At 34.9% G+C, this 15,913-nt stretch overlaps 2 protein-coding genes and 1 non-coding gene across 3 annotated transcripts in view; 2 read left to right on the plus strand and 1 right to left on the minus strand.

Annotated features, from left to right (window-relative positions):
- The window catches only part of SRP14 (signal recognition particle 14), a 173,883-nt gene that overhangs the window by 102,822 nt on the left and 55,148 nt on the right, over positions 1-15,913 (minus strand). The gene's annotated exons all lie outside the window — the stretch shown is intronic.
- The window catches only part of BUB1B (BUB1 mitotic checkpoint serine/threonine kinase B), a 55,379-nt gene that overhangs the window by 5,563 nt on the left and 33,903 nt on the right, over positions 1-15,913 (plus strand). Inside the window, exons 3-5 of the mRNA XM_055537353.1 lie at positions 2,780-2,839; positions 3,227-3,371; positions 7,262-7,458. Coding sequence (XP_055393328.1) covers positions 2,780-2,839; positions 3,227-3,371; positions 7,262-7,458 — 402 coding nt within the window. The remainder of the gene's footprint in view (positions 1-2,779; positions 2,840-3,226; positions 3,372-7,261; positions 7,459-15,913) is intronic.
- TRNAS-AGA (transfer RNA serine (anticodon AGA)) lies at positions 12,388-12,459 on the plus strand. The gene has a single exon. It is a non-coding gene; the product is annotated as a tRNA-Ser (tRNA).

Genomic DNA, 15,913 nt, shown 5'->3' on the forward strand with positions numbered 1-15,913 from the left:
GGTGACTACTGAAGGGAGCACTTATTTACTTGTTTATTGGCCATTTATATATCTTCCTTTGTGATGCGTTTGTTCAGATATTTTGCCTTATTTTACAATTGGAAGATCCCCTGGAGGAGGGCATGACAACCCACTCCAGTATTCTTGCCTGAAGAATCCCTATGGACAGAGGAGCCTGGTGGTCTACAGTTCACGGGGTCGCAAAGAGTTGGACATGACTGAGCATCTAAGAATAGAACTGAAAGAGTTCTTTATGTAGTCTGTATACAAGTCCCTTATCAAATATATGTGTTAAAAAATTTTCTCCCAGTTCATGGCTATCTATTTTCTTGGTATTTTTTGACAAGCCGAAGTTTTTAATATTTATGTCTGATTGATTAGTGTTTTTCTTTTAGTACCTTTTGTGTCTCCTCTAGGAAATCTTTGCCTGCCTAAAAGGTCCTTTTTTTTGAAAAAAGGAAAATATCCTGTAATTTTTTTTTTCTCCTAGTAGCTATGTTTTAGCTTTTATGTTTAAGTCTGTGATTCATCTTAAATTTGTCATTGTGCATGGCGTGAGGTTAGAATAAAAGGTCTTATGCCTCCGTCCCTACCCTCATATGCCTATCTAGTTGTTCTGCCTTCATTTGTTGAAGAGAGTTTTTTGTCTTTCCCTATTAAATTGCTTTGGGGCTTTTGTCAAAAATCATTTGGTTGTGTATGTGTGGATCATTTCTAGACTCTATTCTGTTCCATTGACCTAACTGTCTACCTTTTCATCAGTTGTATGTTGTCTTGATTAGCTTTATATAATAAGACTTGAAGTCAGGTAGAATAAATTCTCCAACTTGTTCTTTTTCAAAATTCTTTCAGCTATTATTGGTCCTTTGCTTTTCCAAATTTTAAAATCATTGTGTCAGTTTCTGGAAAAGAGACTGCTAGGATTTGAATTGGATTGCATTGAATCCATAGATAAATTTGGAGGTTTGCTGATTTTTATCAATAGTATCTTGAATTTTTTTTTCATTATTTCATTATCTTATACTTAAATCACCATTTTAGTCACACAATTGTGGCCCCTTTTCTAATTTCTCCTATTCTTATACTGTTGTTATCAAACAGGGTTCTTGGATTCTTTAATCAGTAGAAATTGGTAAGAGGCCAGACAAGACATTCAAGCAAGGCTTTACTGGGACTAGAGCTGCAGGGAGCAAAAACAAGTAACAGGTTCCCTTGCTTGCTTCCTGAACATGGGCCAACTGGTTCCCTAAAGGGAATGAGGGTAGCGATGGGTCCAAGGTTTGGGCTGGAGGGGTGGCTCGGGTGATCTGCCCACCCCCTTGGTTTTGCTGTATGCAGGGATCATACTGCAGTACCCTGGTTTTGCTCTGGACACCTTAGAAGCAGCAGTTGGGTTTTTGGTCTTTTTGTATCTTGTTCAAAATTTGTTCCAGCTGTGTTCATGTACACAGTTATTTTTTACTCCCTTATAGTTTCTTTATATTCAGTTGCTCCAGAAAACATTTGTCCAGGTGCAAGCACTGTAGCCAAGGGTCCCAGGTCTCAGCCTTTTTCAGTGTTACCTGATTAATCTTCTTGAAATCTTTACTTACCATATTCAAGATACTCTCCAACTGAAGAACCACTACTGGCTTGAACAGGCAGAATCCAAGCTCTTTAAATTTGCATTTAAAGCATTCTCTTACCTCTCTAGATATCTCCATTTATTCCCAATACTGACTTTATGTTATAGCTGGATAAGCTCTCTGATTTTGACAACTGTATTCAATACTGATTTCCCTCTCTCTTGGAAAACTCTTTTTCTTTGAAATCTTATGTTTCCTTCAGAGTCCCACCTTCTACGACTGCTTCTATAACACCTCCTTTTGACATCATGAAGCCTTTACTATCAATTCTTGGCAGTTGTAATATACTGCTCTGTATTGTTAGTTAATTTTTCATTTATGTACTGTCTTTCTTATTAGAGTTTAAGGGTCTTTTGTATCAGGGACTACTCTTATTCTTTATGTTAAACATAATCCCTTATACAGTTATTGATAAATTGTTTATTTAAATTGTGGTTTATTACATAATACTTCCTCTCTGTTCTGACTGGTCAATCTTTAACTTCATCTTAGCCCTCTGCCTTTGTAAGCACTTTATAAAGTCATATTTCACACTTTCTCTGAAACATGCCTCCAATTTTTATATGGTCTAATTCTTCTTTGACTAATGTTATCCATGGAATTTCTCTTTAAGAGTCTTATTTCTGGGTATATATTTATGTGTGTGTGTATATTTAGCTTCTTCAGTACTATCATATGCATATAAAGGTAGTAGGTGTCATTTATTGAGTACTTAACTACTTACTTTGTTAACCACTTTACACTTAAGACTAATCAACCTAATAAGATAGATCATATTATTATCCCCATTTTATAGATGAGGTAACTGAAAGCAGAGTTTAAATAGCTTTTCTAATGTCAGTTAGTGATTAGTGGAGCTGCACTGGAACCTTGGGAGTCTTGTTCCAGAGCTTTAAATGCTGTGTAATAGTGCTTTTCTATAAGTTGTCTTGAAATTTCTCTAATTTCTTCATATTTTATCTCTCCAGTTATGTTATCAAACTGAATCCTGATTATTTCTATTCTTTTTCTTTCTGTTTAACAAGCTGTCAAACTCCAATACAGTTATCTAGATTGATATTAAATATTTAATAATGAATAAAAATAAAGGTGACACTCGTTCATTTGGCTTTTATCACTATTGCTTATGCTAACATTTTCTGTTTAAATTTCAGAGCATTTGAATCTGAAATTCGATTTTATGCTGGAAATGACCCTCTGGATGTTTGGGATAGGTGAGTCTTTTTTATTTAACAGGGCAATAGAAACTCAATAGATGGAGTTCTTTTAGCTATGCTTCTCAAACTGGGTTGTGTGAAGCAGTGTGTTAGAGTAGAGAGTAGTGTTTTTGAGACACGAAGAAGCAGAATAATCATAGTGTATCTTCCTGAGGTGCGACTGTGAGCTATACCCATCTGCCACCATCCTCATTTTTTCCCACAGGTACATATTAGCAATATTTAGAAAAGTTTGAGAGATACAGGTTTAGGACATGTCACTGAAAACCTCTAAATAAACATTGTCAACATATTAGATATTTCTGCTTTGAAAAGTCCAGAATGGATCTTGGAACAAGACATGTTAAACTTGAAAAATAATTCATTTCCTCTCTTCCTATTCAGATATATTAACTGGACAGAGCAAAACTATCCTCAGGGCGGGAAGGAAAGCAATATGTCAACATTATTAGAAAGAGCTGTAGAAGCACTACAAGGAGAAAAACGATATTATAATGATCCTCGATTTCTTAGTCTCTGGCTTAAGCTGGTAAGTCTTTCTGAAGTGCCATCTGAGTTTAAAATATTAAATTAAGAGATTTTTCTCTATAGGTATCTTATACATCCAGAAACTGAGCTGTTCAGTAGATACTAAACATTCCATAAATACTCAATATTTGTTAAATTGTTTCCATCTAGAGATGCATTTTACTATATATTTTTTTAACCCATTAAAAGTGATCATAAGGCCTATATATCTCTCTGTAGGAATGGGTTATTTATCAATTTTAATCATTAGTCCGTGCAGCTGTACTTGGGGAGGACATATGGGAACCAGCACGTGGTAGGTAGTAGTACAGTTGTTTGGGAAAAGCTTTTGTAGGTGATTCTGCCTTTCCTTTCTTCCATTTTTTGAATCATCACCATAAAAAAAAGTGTTGTTTATATTTTATCTGTCTTTCATTTTTTTCATTTAGTATGTTGCTATAATTAAAACTATTGACCTGACCACTTTGTACTGTCTTACTTGACATGTAGTTCTTTTAAGAACACTTTTGAGGATTTTTTATGAAAACATCTTTATAAAAATGATGACCAGAGTTTCTTAGACATTAACTCTTCTCTTTTATCCTAAAAGAGATTAGAGAAAGGCAACTGGGGACTTCCTGGTGGTCCAGTGGTTAAGAATCTACCTTCCAATGCAGGGGACACAGTTTCAGTCCCTGGTTGGAGAACTGAGATCCCGCAGGCCATGGGGCAACAAAGCCCACACACACGACAACTACTGAGCCTGCACACCACAACTCGAGAGAAGCCCACACGTCTCAAAAAAAGACCACCTAACCCAACTAAGACCTGATGCAGCCAAAAATAAATAAATAAATAATTCTTTTAAAAAAAGGAAAAAAGGCAAGTGGTAAATATTTAGAATAGAATTTTAGGTGATAGAATTAGATATTGGATAAAAACTTTAAATAAAATATATAAAAAATTAAAAATAAGTAGTCAAGTAATTCTAAATAATAGACTATTTTCAACAATCATTGTAATATGATGAAATACCAACATTGGAAATTAATAAGTTTTCTGGCTAAAATATATCTCTATATTTCTGGCTAAAATATAATAAAATAATTATTAATATAGTTAAATGAATCTTGAAGACATAATTATCTTGATTTCTGCAGGTCATTTGACATATCTTGGCATCCTTATGTAAGTTGGTGACATTACCTTAGGGATAGTAGTTATGGGAATTTATAAGAAAGGGTAGCACACAAAGAATGCTAAACAGATTTGTTAGTATGGAGACTGTGGTTCCTGATGGTGTACCAATAGATTTTGTTGTTCATTCTATATATAATATTCTTATATGTGACTTATTAGAAGGTTGAACTAAATAAACCTCTAAAGTGACATTTAATCCCAGGTTTCTATGATTATATTTAGTTGGGGCTATTAAAAGTAGTAATTGGAATAATTTCTCTGTTCACTTGTGTTAACCCAGTGTTTATAGTGAAGAGTAATAATTATCATAGAGTAAAAAGCATAATCTAAACCAGTGCTCCTGAAAGAATGATCTGTGGACTGTTCAAGGTAAATACAAAAATTGAGAGTAAGCGTTTAGAAATTTTATTAACAATTTAATGTTGCGCATCTATGCACATCATTTTTCTTGTAACTTCTATTTTTATTGTCTTTTTAAAAAATATCAGTCAACAATGCAGTGGAAACTTTTAAACACACACGCCTAAAACTGTCCCCTTCACCACAGGTAATTGGAAAAGCACTGGTCTAGATAACCCTCAAGTTCAACATTTAAAAAAAAACAACTGCCCCCTTCACCACAGGTAATTGGAAAAGCACTGGTCTAGATAACCCTCAAATTCAACATTTAAAAAAAATAAAAACCCTCAAATTCAAATTATTAGTCCTAGAGTGATCAGCAGTAATCTAAACTTTATACCTGGGAAACAAGGTGCATATTAAATTATTTTGCTCTCTTTCTTAGTCAAAAGGAATAAAGATGGGTTCCTCAAACTACTCTTTTGCTTTGCAGAAAGTTTTCTCCAGTCATTTTTATAAAGGATAACTAAAATCTAGCTAAGGAAAAATTTGTTCTTAGAAAATATCCAGTATTTTTAGTTAAAAGTTTAAAATGGTTTTAATTTGGCTTTTTAAGAGTTACCAGAAAGATATGTTTAACTTTTGAATCGATTAATCTAACCATCTTATCCTTTTATTTATTTCTTAAGTGATCTTGTTCAGCACTCTAGAATAACCCAAACTGTATTCAGTGCCCCATGCTTCACCACAGCTATTCAGAAAACCATTACTGAAGTGCAGTCAATTTTAAACTTTATTTATGTAGTAATAGATATCAAGGACTTGCTCTTACAGTGATAAACATTGAGAATTATTACTTTGCTTGAAATATCATCACATGTGGGAAAACATCTCTAATTTGAATAAGCAGAAAAACTCCATTACTGAATTACTATGAAATTAAACTATAAGATACTAATGGATTTTGTTAATGATATAAATGGAACATTTCATTTTTTTCTACTAGACTGTGGGTAGGGACTGGAATGTAGTAGAGAGCAATGTTTTCTGCCTTTGTGGAACTTACTTTATTGAGAAAGACAGATGGTAAGCAATTAATTGTTAAGTGTAACAGAAGAGAAAGAGGGAAAGTGTTGAGATGTATGGTAAAACATACGAGGCAGACTAAACCAAGGCTATGCAATCAGGAACAGAAAGATTTGAATGAAAATACATGTAGTAAATGAACAGGAGAAAATATTATCCTCTGCAGTAGTAAAAGAACTCTTAATGAGAACACTGAAATGTTATTTTTATATGAAAGTAGAAACTTTTAAAAATAAATATTAGCTATGAAATTATATTTGGAAATAACTACTAACATTTTAAATTTGTATAACCGTCTTAGAAAGCAATTTACTTTTTAACATAGTTCCACTTATAGGAATTTATCTTAAGGGAATAATGTAAAATGTGAAAGGCAATATGCTTAAAGGTATTCATTACACAATTATTTACAATTGGGAAAAATTAGAAATGGTTTGTCCAAAAAATAAGGGAATAGTTAAATGATGAAAGATCTACTAGCTGGAACATTGTTCACCCGTTCAAAAATATTAATTAAGTAGCAGCATGGAAAAATGAATGATGCACAGTTAAATGGAATAAAAATATTTAATTATGATTAAAACTATAAAATGACAAAAATCTTTTTATCCTGTGGAAAAATGATATATGTTCCTTTTTTTCCTCAGGAGAAAAATAAAGACTGAAAAAATATATCAAACTTGTTAGTGGTGTGGGATTTTTACTGATCCCTTCCCTTTCCCTTTTTGCTGCTCAAATTATCTGTATTGTAGCTGGTCTTAATAAGGTCCCTTTTAAAATACAGATTTGACCATGTCATTTCTTAGCTCTCCTACCCCAACACATATAACATTGACTATCAGGTATATTTACAATTGATGAGCTTGACTTTCAAGCCTGGTCACACCTTTTTTCCTCAAACTTCTATCTAGCCTACACCTCCACAAATTTAGTCTTCAGTGTCTTTGCTTATGCTTTTTTCTCTGCCTAGAGTGCACTTCATTTCCCACTCTTTACCTTATATAAATCTATTTCTCCTTAAGGGCCACGCTCAAATGTCATGCATTCTTGAAAGCTTTCTTCCGCATTTCTTTTTCTTACAAATTAATTCCTTACTTTTGTTGGGTAAGGGATTAGTGTAAATGTGTTTTGGGTCCTCCCAATATATTCCTTGTAATCTTGTGTTATAATAATAGATAATATTTTTTTCAGTGCAGAAACTACATATTGTATCTCCAGTGACTGGCACATAACAGACAATATGTGAAGAAAAATTGGTTAACTGCTAATGCTTTTAATTTGTTACAGGGGCATTTATGCAATGAACCTTTGGATATGTACAGTTATCTACATAACCAAGGAATTGGCATTTCACTTGCTCAGTTTTATATCTCATGGGCTGAAGAATATGAAGCTAGAGAAAACTTTAAGAAAGCAGATCTGATATTTCAAGAAGGTATTGAACAGAAGGCTGAACCACTGGAAAGACTGCAGTCCCAGCACAGGTAAACTTCCTCTCTGCAGCTTTTTGTAACTCTTTAATAGATACAAAAAGTTGTTTTGCATCTGAATAAAGTGCTCTCTGTGGACTGGCAAGTTAATTTCATTACTATTTGGTTTTTTAAAAGACAATATTTCAATATTTTCTATTTAATATACAGTAAAATCTAGTCTTTGATGTACAGTTCTATGTTTTCACAAGTAAATAGAAACATGTAACCATTATCATCATTAAGATATAGTTGAATTATTTCATCACTCCATAGAATTCCCACATTCTATCCCTTTGTGGTCAACACCTACTCACAGTCCCAACCTCTGGCAACCACTGATCTATTCTCCAGCCCTATAGTTTAGACTTTTCCATAATGTCATGTCAGTGGAATCATATAGTATATAGTCTTTTGATTCGGGCTGCTTTCATTTAGCATAATGCATTTGAGTTGTAAGAGTTCTTTATTCTGAATACAAGTCTTTTGTCAGATGAATGATTTGTAAACCTTTCTCCCAGCTTAATTCTGGAAGTAACTTTTACAGTACAGAAGTTTTTAATTTTGAAGACGTTTAATTTATCAATTATTTCTTGTATGGGTTGTGCTTTTGGTATATCTAAGAATTTCATCTAGCTGAAGGTCACAAAGATTTTTCTCCTGTGTTTTTATCCTGAAGTGTTATAGTTTTATTTTTTGTTTTAAATTTGTGATCCATTTTGAGTTAATTTTTGTAGAAGGTATTAAGGTTCTTTTTTTTTACCTATGAGCCTTATTTATTCACGTGCCTTTTGTTGAAAAAGTTTTCTCCATTGAAGTACCTTTGCATTTTTGTCAAAAATCAGGTGATCATATTTGTGTAGGTTTATTTGTTACTCTGTTTTCTCTTTTGATCTTACTGTCTATCATTGGTATATATTACCCTTATCTAGATTGCTGAAGAGTTATAGTAAGTCTGGAAATCAGTTAATTGTTCTTTTTAACTCTTCTAGTTCATTTGACTTTCTGTATAAATTCTAGAATCACCTTTCTAGGATTTTGATTAGTATTATGCATGAACAAGATGTATTCCTCCATTTATTTAGATCTTTTATTTCTTTGAATAGGCTTTGGTAGTTTCTCTTTCAAGGACTTGGTCCACTTCATCTAAGTGATGAGTTAGTAGGCATAGAGGTGTTCATAGTATTCCTTTATTATCTTTTTAATGTCTATAGGTTAGGTAGTGACCTTCCTTCTTTGTTTTTTCATATTGATAATCCTGATATTGGTCCTCTGGTTTATCAATTTCTATTGATCTTTTTAGGAAATCAGCTTTTGCTTCCATTGATTTTTTAATCTTAATTGATACTCTGCTCCTGATTTTATTAATTTCTGCTCTTTATTATTTCCTTCTTTGTGCTTACTTTGGGTTTAACTTACCCCTTTTCTAATTTAAGGTGACACTTAGAGCACTGTTTTCTAGAGCTTTTTTTCCTAATATAAAAGATTTCTGTCTAAGCACTGCTTTAGCTGTATCCCACAGATTTTGATAATAATACTATATTTTCATTTTCATTCAGTTAAAATATTTTCTAATTTTCCTTATGTCTTCCTTTTGATCCATGGGATATATAGAAGTGTATTTAGGAAATGTTTGGAGATTTTTCAGTTATCTCCCTGCTACTGATTTCTAGTTTAATTCCATTATGGTTAGAGAACATAACTTGTATGGTTTCAAGTCTTTCTAATTTATTAAGGTTCATTTTATGGCCCAGAATATGTGAATGTTTTGTGTACACCTGAAAAATGTGTTTTCTGCTATTTTGGAATAAAATATTTTATAAATGTCACTCTTAGGTCAAGTAGATTGGTAGTCAGTTCTGGTCTTCTTTATCCTTGCTGACTTTCTGTTTACTTATTCTGTCAATTACTGAGTGAGGAATCTTGAAGTCTCTTTTATTGTGTTTTTTTTGTGTGTGTGGGATTTTCTTTTTCTTTTTTTTCCCACACAGCCTGTGGGATCTTTGTTCCCCTTCCAGGAACTGAACCTGGGCCCTCGAAAATGAGAGTTCAGAGTCCTAACCACTGGACCACCAGGGAATTCCCTCTTTTATTGTGAATTTATCTCTTCTTTGAGCTCCTATCAGCCTTGCTACATATATTTTGAAGTTCTATTAAGTAAATACACATTTAGAATTGATCCCTTTATCATCATATAATGTTCATCTTTATCCCTGATCATACTTTTTCTGAAGTCAGCTTGATCTGATATTAATATAGCCAGTCCAGCTTTCTTTAGTTTTCATGATACGTCTTTTCCTTTCTTTACTTTTTTTCCCAACAGTTTTAAAGGTATGCAACCATTGCCACAATCTAATTTTAAACATTTTTAACACCCCAAAATGAATTCCATACTTATTATTATTCCACAGAACTGGAAAAGGTCAGTTTTCATTCCAATCCCAAAGAAAGGCAATGCCAAAGAATGTTCAAACTACCACACAATTGCACTCTTCTCACATGCTAACAAAGTAATACGCAAATTTCTCCAAGCTAGGCAGTTGCGACCCACTCCAATACTCTTGCCTGGAAAATCCCATGGACGGAGAAGCCTGGTAGGCTGCAGTCCATGGGGTCGCTAAGAGTCGGGCATGACTGAGCGACTTCACTTTCACTTTTCACTTTCATGCACTGGAGAAGGAAATGGCAACCCACTCCAGTGTTCTTGCCTAGGGAATCCCAGGGACAGGGGTTCCTAGTGGGCTGCCGTCTACGGGGTCGCACAGAGTCGGACACGACTGAAGCGACTTAGCAGCAGCAGCAGCAGGCTTCAACAGTACGTGAACCAAGAACTTCCAGATGTTCAAGCTGGATTTAGAAAAGGCAGAGGAATCAGACATCAAATTGCCAACATCTGTTGGATCATAGAAAAAGCAAGAGAATTCCAGAAAAACATCTACTTATGCTTCACTGACTATGCTAAAGCCTTTGACTCTGTGGATCACAACAAACTGGAAAATTCTGAAAGAGATGGGAATACCAGACCACCTTACCTGCCTCCTGAGAAATCTGTATGCAGGTCAAGAAGCAACAGTTAGAACCAGACATGGAACAACAGACTGGTTCCAAATTGGGAAAGGAATACGTCAAGGCTGTATATTGTCACCGCGCTTATTTAACTTATATGCAGAGTACATCATGTGAAATGCCGGGCTGGATGAAGCACAAGCTGGAATCAAGATGGCCAGGAGAAATAGCAATAACCTGAAATATGCAAAAGACACCACCCTTATGGCAGAAAGTGAAGAAGAACTAAAGAGGCTTTTGATGAAAGTGAAAGAGGAGAGTGAAAAAGCTGGCTTAAAACTCAACATTCAGAAAACTAAGATCACGGCACCCAGTCCCATCACTTCATGGCAAATAGATGGAGAAACGATGGAAACAGTGACAGACTTTATTTTCTTGGGCTCCAGAATCACTACAGATGGTGACTGCAGCCATGAAATTAAAAGACACTTGCCCTGAAGAAAAGCTGTGGCCAACCTAGACAGTATATTAAAAAGCAGAGACATTACTTTGCCAACAAAGATCCATATAGTCAAAGCTATGGTTTTCCCAGTAGTCATGTATGGATATGAGAGTTGGACTATAAAGAAAGCTGAGCACCGAAAAATTGATGCTTTTGAACTGTGGTGTGGGAGAAGACTCTTGAGAGTCCCTTGGACTTCAAGGAGATCTAACCAGTCAATCCTAAAGGAAATCAGTCCTGAATATTAATTGGAAGAACTGATGCTGAAGCTCCAATACTCGGGCCACCTGATACACAGAAGTGACTCGTTGGAAAAGACCTGATGCTGGGAAAGATTGAAAGTAGAAGAAGGGGATAACAGTGGATGAAATGGTTGGATGGCATCACCGACTTGATGGACATGAGTTTGAGCACGCTCCCGGAGTTGGTGATGGACAGGGAAGCCTGGCCTGGTGCAGTCCATGGGGTTCCAAAGAGTCAGCTACAACTGAGCAACTGAACTGAACTGAACTGATTAGCAGTGACTCTCCAGTCCCTCTCAATCCAGTTCCAGGCAACCATTAATCTGCTTTTTCTCTCTGGGTTTCCCTATTCTGGACATTGCACATAAATGGAATCCCACGTTATGTGGTCTTTTGTGACTGGCTTCTTTCACTTAATGTATTTTCAAGGTTCATTATAGATGAACATAGTTGTGGCATATATCAGTATTTCATTTTTATTGCTGAATAATATGTCATTCTATAGATATAGTGCATGACTCATCCATTCATCAGTTATTGAGCATTAGGTTGTTTTCATTTTTTTGGCAATTATGAAATAATGCTGCTACAAACATTCATATTACAGGATTTTGCATGGATTTCCTTTTATTAACAAAGGGGGTTCTTTTTATTGAAGGGTAGTTGATGTACAGTGCTGTAAAAGTTAAAGGTATACAATGTAGTAATCCACAATATTTAAAGGTTATACTCTGGGTGGTGCTAATGGTAAAGCACCCACCTGCCATTGCAGTAGGCATAAGAAATGTGGATTTGATCCCTAGATCAGGAAGACCCTGCATGGCAACCTCTAAAGTATTCTTGCCTGGAGAATCCAATTGGCAGAGGAGCCTGGCTGGCCACAATCCATAGAGTCACAGAGTTGGGCACGACTGAAGTGACTTAGTGTGTGCACACACTCCATCTGTAGTTATTATAAAATATTGACTATATTCCCTGTGTTGTACAATATGTCATCGTAGCTTAGTTTGTACCTAATTGTTTGTATGTTCCTATCCCCTACCCCTATTTTGCCTCTCCCCACTAGTACTGACTAATTTGTTCTCTATATCTGTAAGTTTCTTTTTTGTTTATTCACTAATTTGTTGTATTTCTTAGATTCCACATTTAAGTGATATTATGCAGTATTTGTCTCTTTATCTGACTTATTTTGAGTCCCTGGTGGCTCAGAGGTTAAAGCATCTGCCTAGAATGTGGGAGACCCAGGTTCGATCCCTGGGTTGGGAAGATCCCCTGGAGAAGGAAAATGGCAACCCACTCCAGTACTCTTGCCTAGAGAATCCCATGGAGGGAGGAGCCTGGTAGGCTACAGTCCATGGGGTCGCAAAGAGTCGGACACGACTCACTTCTTCTGACTTATTTCACTTAACATAATCCCCTCCAAGTCCATCCATGTTGTTGCAAATGGCAAAATTTCATTCTTTTCTGTGACTGAATAGTATTCTACTATATATGTATACCACATCTTGTTTTTCCATTCATCTGTTGGTGACAATTAGATTGCTTCCATATCTTGGCAGTTGTAAATAATGCTGCTCTGAACACTGGGGTGCATGTGTCTTTTCATATTAGTGTTTTTGTTTTTTTTTCAGATATATACCCAGGAATGGAATTGCTGGGTCATATGGTAGTTCTGTTTAGTTTTTTGAGAAACCTCCATGCTCTTTTCCACACTGGCTGTAGCAGTTTACATTCCCACTAACACTGTACAAGGATTCTCCACATCCTCGACAACGTTTGTGATTTGTGTTCTTTCTGATGATGGTCATTCTGACAGGTGTAAGGTGATACCTCGTTGTGGTTTTGACTTGCATTTCCCTGAAGATTACTGATGTCAAGCATCTTTTCATGTGCCTTTTAGCTATCTGCCTTTCCTCTTTGGAAGAAGTCTGTTAAGGTCTTCTCTCCATTTTTAAATCAGGTTTCTCTTTTCCCTTTTAACTTGACAGTGTCTTTTTATTAAAAGTGGTTCTTATACACAGCAAAGAGTTGGATGTTGTGTTTTTCTCAACTCTCACAATATTTTTTATGTGGTTTACTTAGAACATTTTGATGGAATTACCAACTTTGTGGGATTTAGATATGTTATTTTAATATTTGTTTTCAGTTTCTCTGTGTTTTGTTCCTTTGTTGCCCCTTTACTGTCTTCTTTTGGATTGTTTTTTTTTTTTAGTGTTTCACTTTATTGACTGTTATTTTTTTAGTGGTTCCTCAAGGGTATATAATACATATACCTAACCTTTCACAGTCTACTTAGAGTTAATATTTTACCACTTCAAGTAAAATAATAGAAGCTTTATAGCCATATAGGTTCTATATCTTCCCTACTTTCTTGATATACTGGTGTTAAGTATTACATTTACATACATTGAAAATCTCATCAGACAATGTTATAATTTTTGCTTTCAAAAGCCATATGTATTTTAAAGAACTTAGGAGAAAAATAGTCTGTTATATTTACCATTTTTGTTCTCCTTATTCCTGAAGTTCCAGGTTTTCCTCTGATATCATTTCCTGTCAGACAAAAGAGGTTTTTTTCCTAGTCATTCATTTAGAGTGAATCTTTTCCAATAAATTCTCTTAGTTTTTCTTCATCTGAGAATGTCTCCCCCACCGCCCCCAACCCCAGCCTTACAGCATGCAGAATCTTGATTTCCTAACCAGGGATCAAACCCGTGCCTCCTGTTTTGGAAGCGTGGAATTTTAACAACTGGACCCCCAGGGAATCCCCTGAGAGTGTCTTTATTCATCTTTATTTCTGAAAGATATTTTCATTGGATGTAGAATTTTGGTCCAGCAATTCTTTTAGCATGTTTCTGTCTTCTAGATTCTCTGATATCTGATGGGACATCTATAGTCATTTGAACGGTTCTTCCCCCTTTTTGTAATGAGTTGATTTTCTCTGGCTAAGTTTTTTTTTTCTTTAACATTGCTTTTCAGCAGTTTGATCATGATGTATCTAGGTATGATTGCCTTTATTTAATCCATTTGGGGTTTACTTGGCTTTTTGAATTTGTAAAGACATGCCTTTCACAAAATTTGAAAAGTTTTCAGCCATTATTTTTAAAATACTTTTCTATACCTTTTTTTCTGGAACTTCAGTTCCACATATATTAGACTCTCTGATACTGTCCCACAGGTCCATGAAGCTCTATTCATTTAAAACAAAATTTTAACTTAATTCTTTCTATTCTTTAGGGTGGGCAATTTTTATTGATTTGTCTTCAGGTTCATTTACTCTTTTTTTTCAGTCTTTTCCATGCTGATATTGAGTATATCCAGTAAATTGTTTACTTCAGATATTGTGTTTTTCAGGTCTAAAATTTCCATTTGATTCTCTTTCATAGTTTCTGTGTGTCATTTGAGAATTTCTGTCTTTCCATTCATTTAAAATATTTTTACCTTTATATTATGGAGTATCATTGCGTTAGCTGCTTTAAAATCTGTCTGAAAAAAAAATAAATAAAAATAAAAAAATAAAATCTGTCTGAAAACTCAACACCTGGGTCATTTGATGTTTTTATTTATTTTTTTATTAATTAGTTTATTTTAATTGGAGGATAATTACTTTACAATATTGTGATTTTTTTAATGTTATTCTTTAGACTATATATAAAATTTCTACATAAATACCAATCATGGTTGTGCTGTTATTTTTATATTTATGTTTTTGGTCACTGTGCTGTAATGTGCTTAGTCACTCAGTTGTGTCCAACTCTTTGCGACCCCACAGACTGTAGCCCTCCAGACTCCTCTGTCCTTGGGGATTCTCCAGGCAAGAATACTGAGGTGGGTTTTTATGCCCTTCTCCAGGGGATCTTCCCAACCCAGGAATCGAACCCAGTTCTCCCACATTGCAGGCAGATTCTTTTCTGTCTGAGCCACCAGGAAGCTGTCATTTGATATTTGTATTTCTGTTTTTCCTTTGAGAATTGGTCACATTTTCCTAGTTCTTTATATGTCAGGTGATTTTGGATTATATACTAGACATTTATACTGGTATTATTAGACTCTAGGTCCTGTTAATGTTGATGCTTTTGTCTTATTAGGTAACCAGCCTTCAGATATAATTTCTTTTTCAACTTATGTGAGTGGTGGTTCTAATGTCAGTTCAATTTTCAGAGACCTTTAGGTCTATCCCATTTGTCTGTTACTCCAGGGTTAGTCTAGTGCTTGGACAGTGGTTTATATTATAATTCAGTTCTCAAAGCCTTTTCTGTGCTGCTTTGGGTCTGCTTTGTGTATGCATAGCTCAAGGGTGGTCCAGGGCTTGTGCCAATTCATGTATAGAATCAGGAGATTCTCTTCTTCAGCTCATCCCCTCCAATATTTCTCCCATACTCATTGGCCCTCACAGTCCACTTTTTCCTTTCCTCTGGAAAAAAAGATGAGGTTTCTTTAGGAGTTTTAGCTTCCTGCACTGCTAATGTAACAATTCAAAACCAAATGGAAAAGAGAAGGGGGAAAAAAAAAACAGGAAACAGCCTTGAGTGGGTTGTTTCTTTGACTCCTCTCCACAGTCTACTTGCTTTTGTTTACTTTTTAGAGACCTCGGTTGCTTTTTTTGTATTTTGTCTGGAGTTTTTAATTCTTTTTTTTTTTTTTAAGTTTTTTTTTAGAGTTTTTAATTCTAATCGGTGAGAAAGAGAGAAGCTAATATGGGTTTATTGCATCTTGGCCA

This window comes from Bubalus kerabau, chromosome 10 (assembly GCF_029407905.1).
Source record: "Bubalus kerabau isolate K-KA32 ecotype Philippines breed swamp buffalo chromosome 10, PCC_UOA_SB_1v2, whole genome shotgun sequence".
NCBI lineage: Eukaryota > Metazoa > Chordata > Mammalia > Artiodactyla > Bovidae > Bubalus > Bubalus kerabau.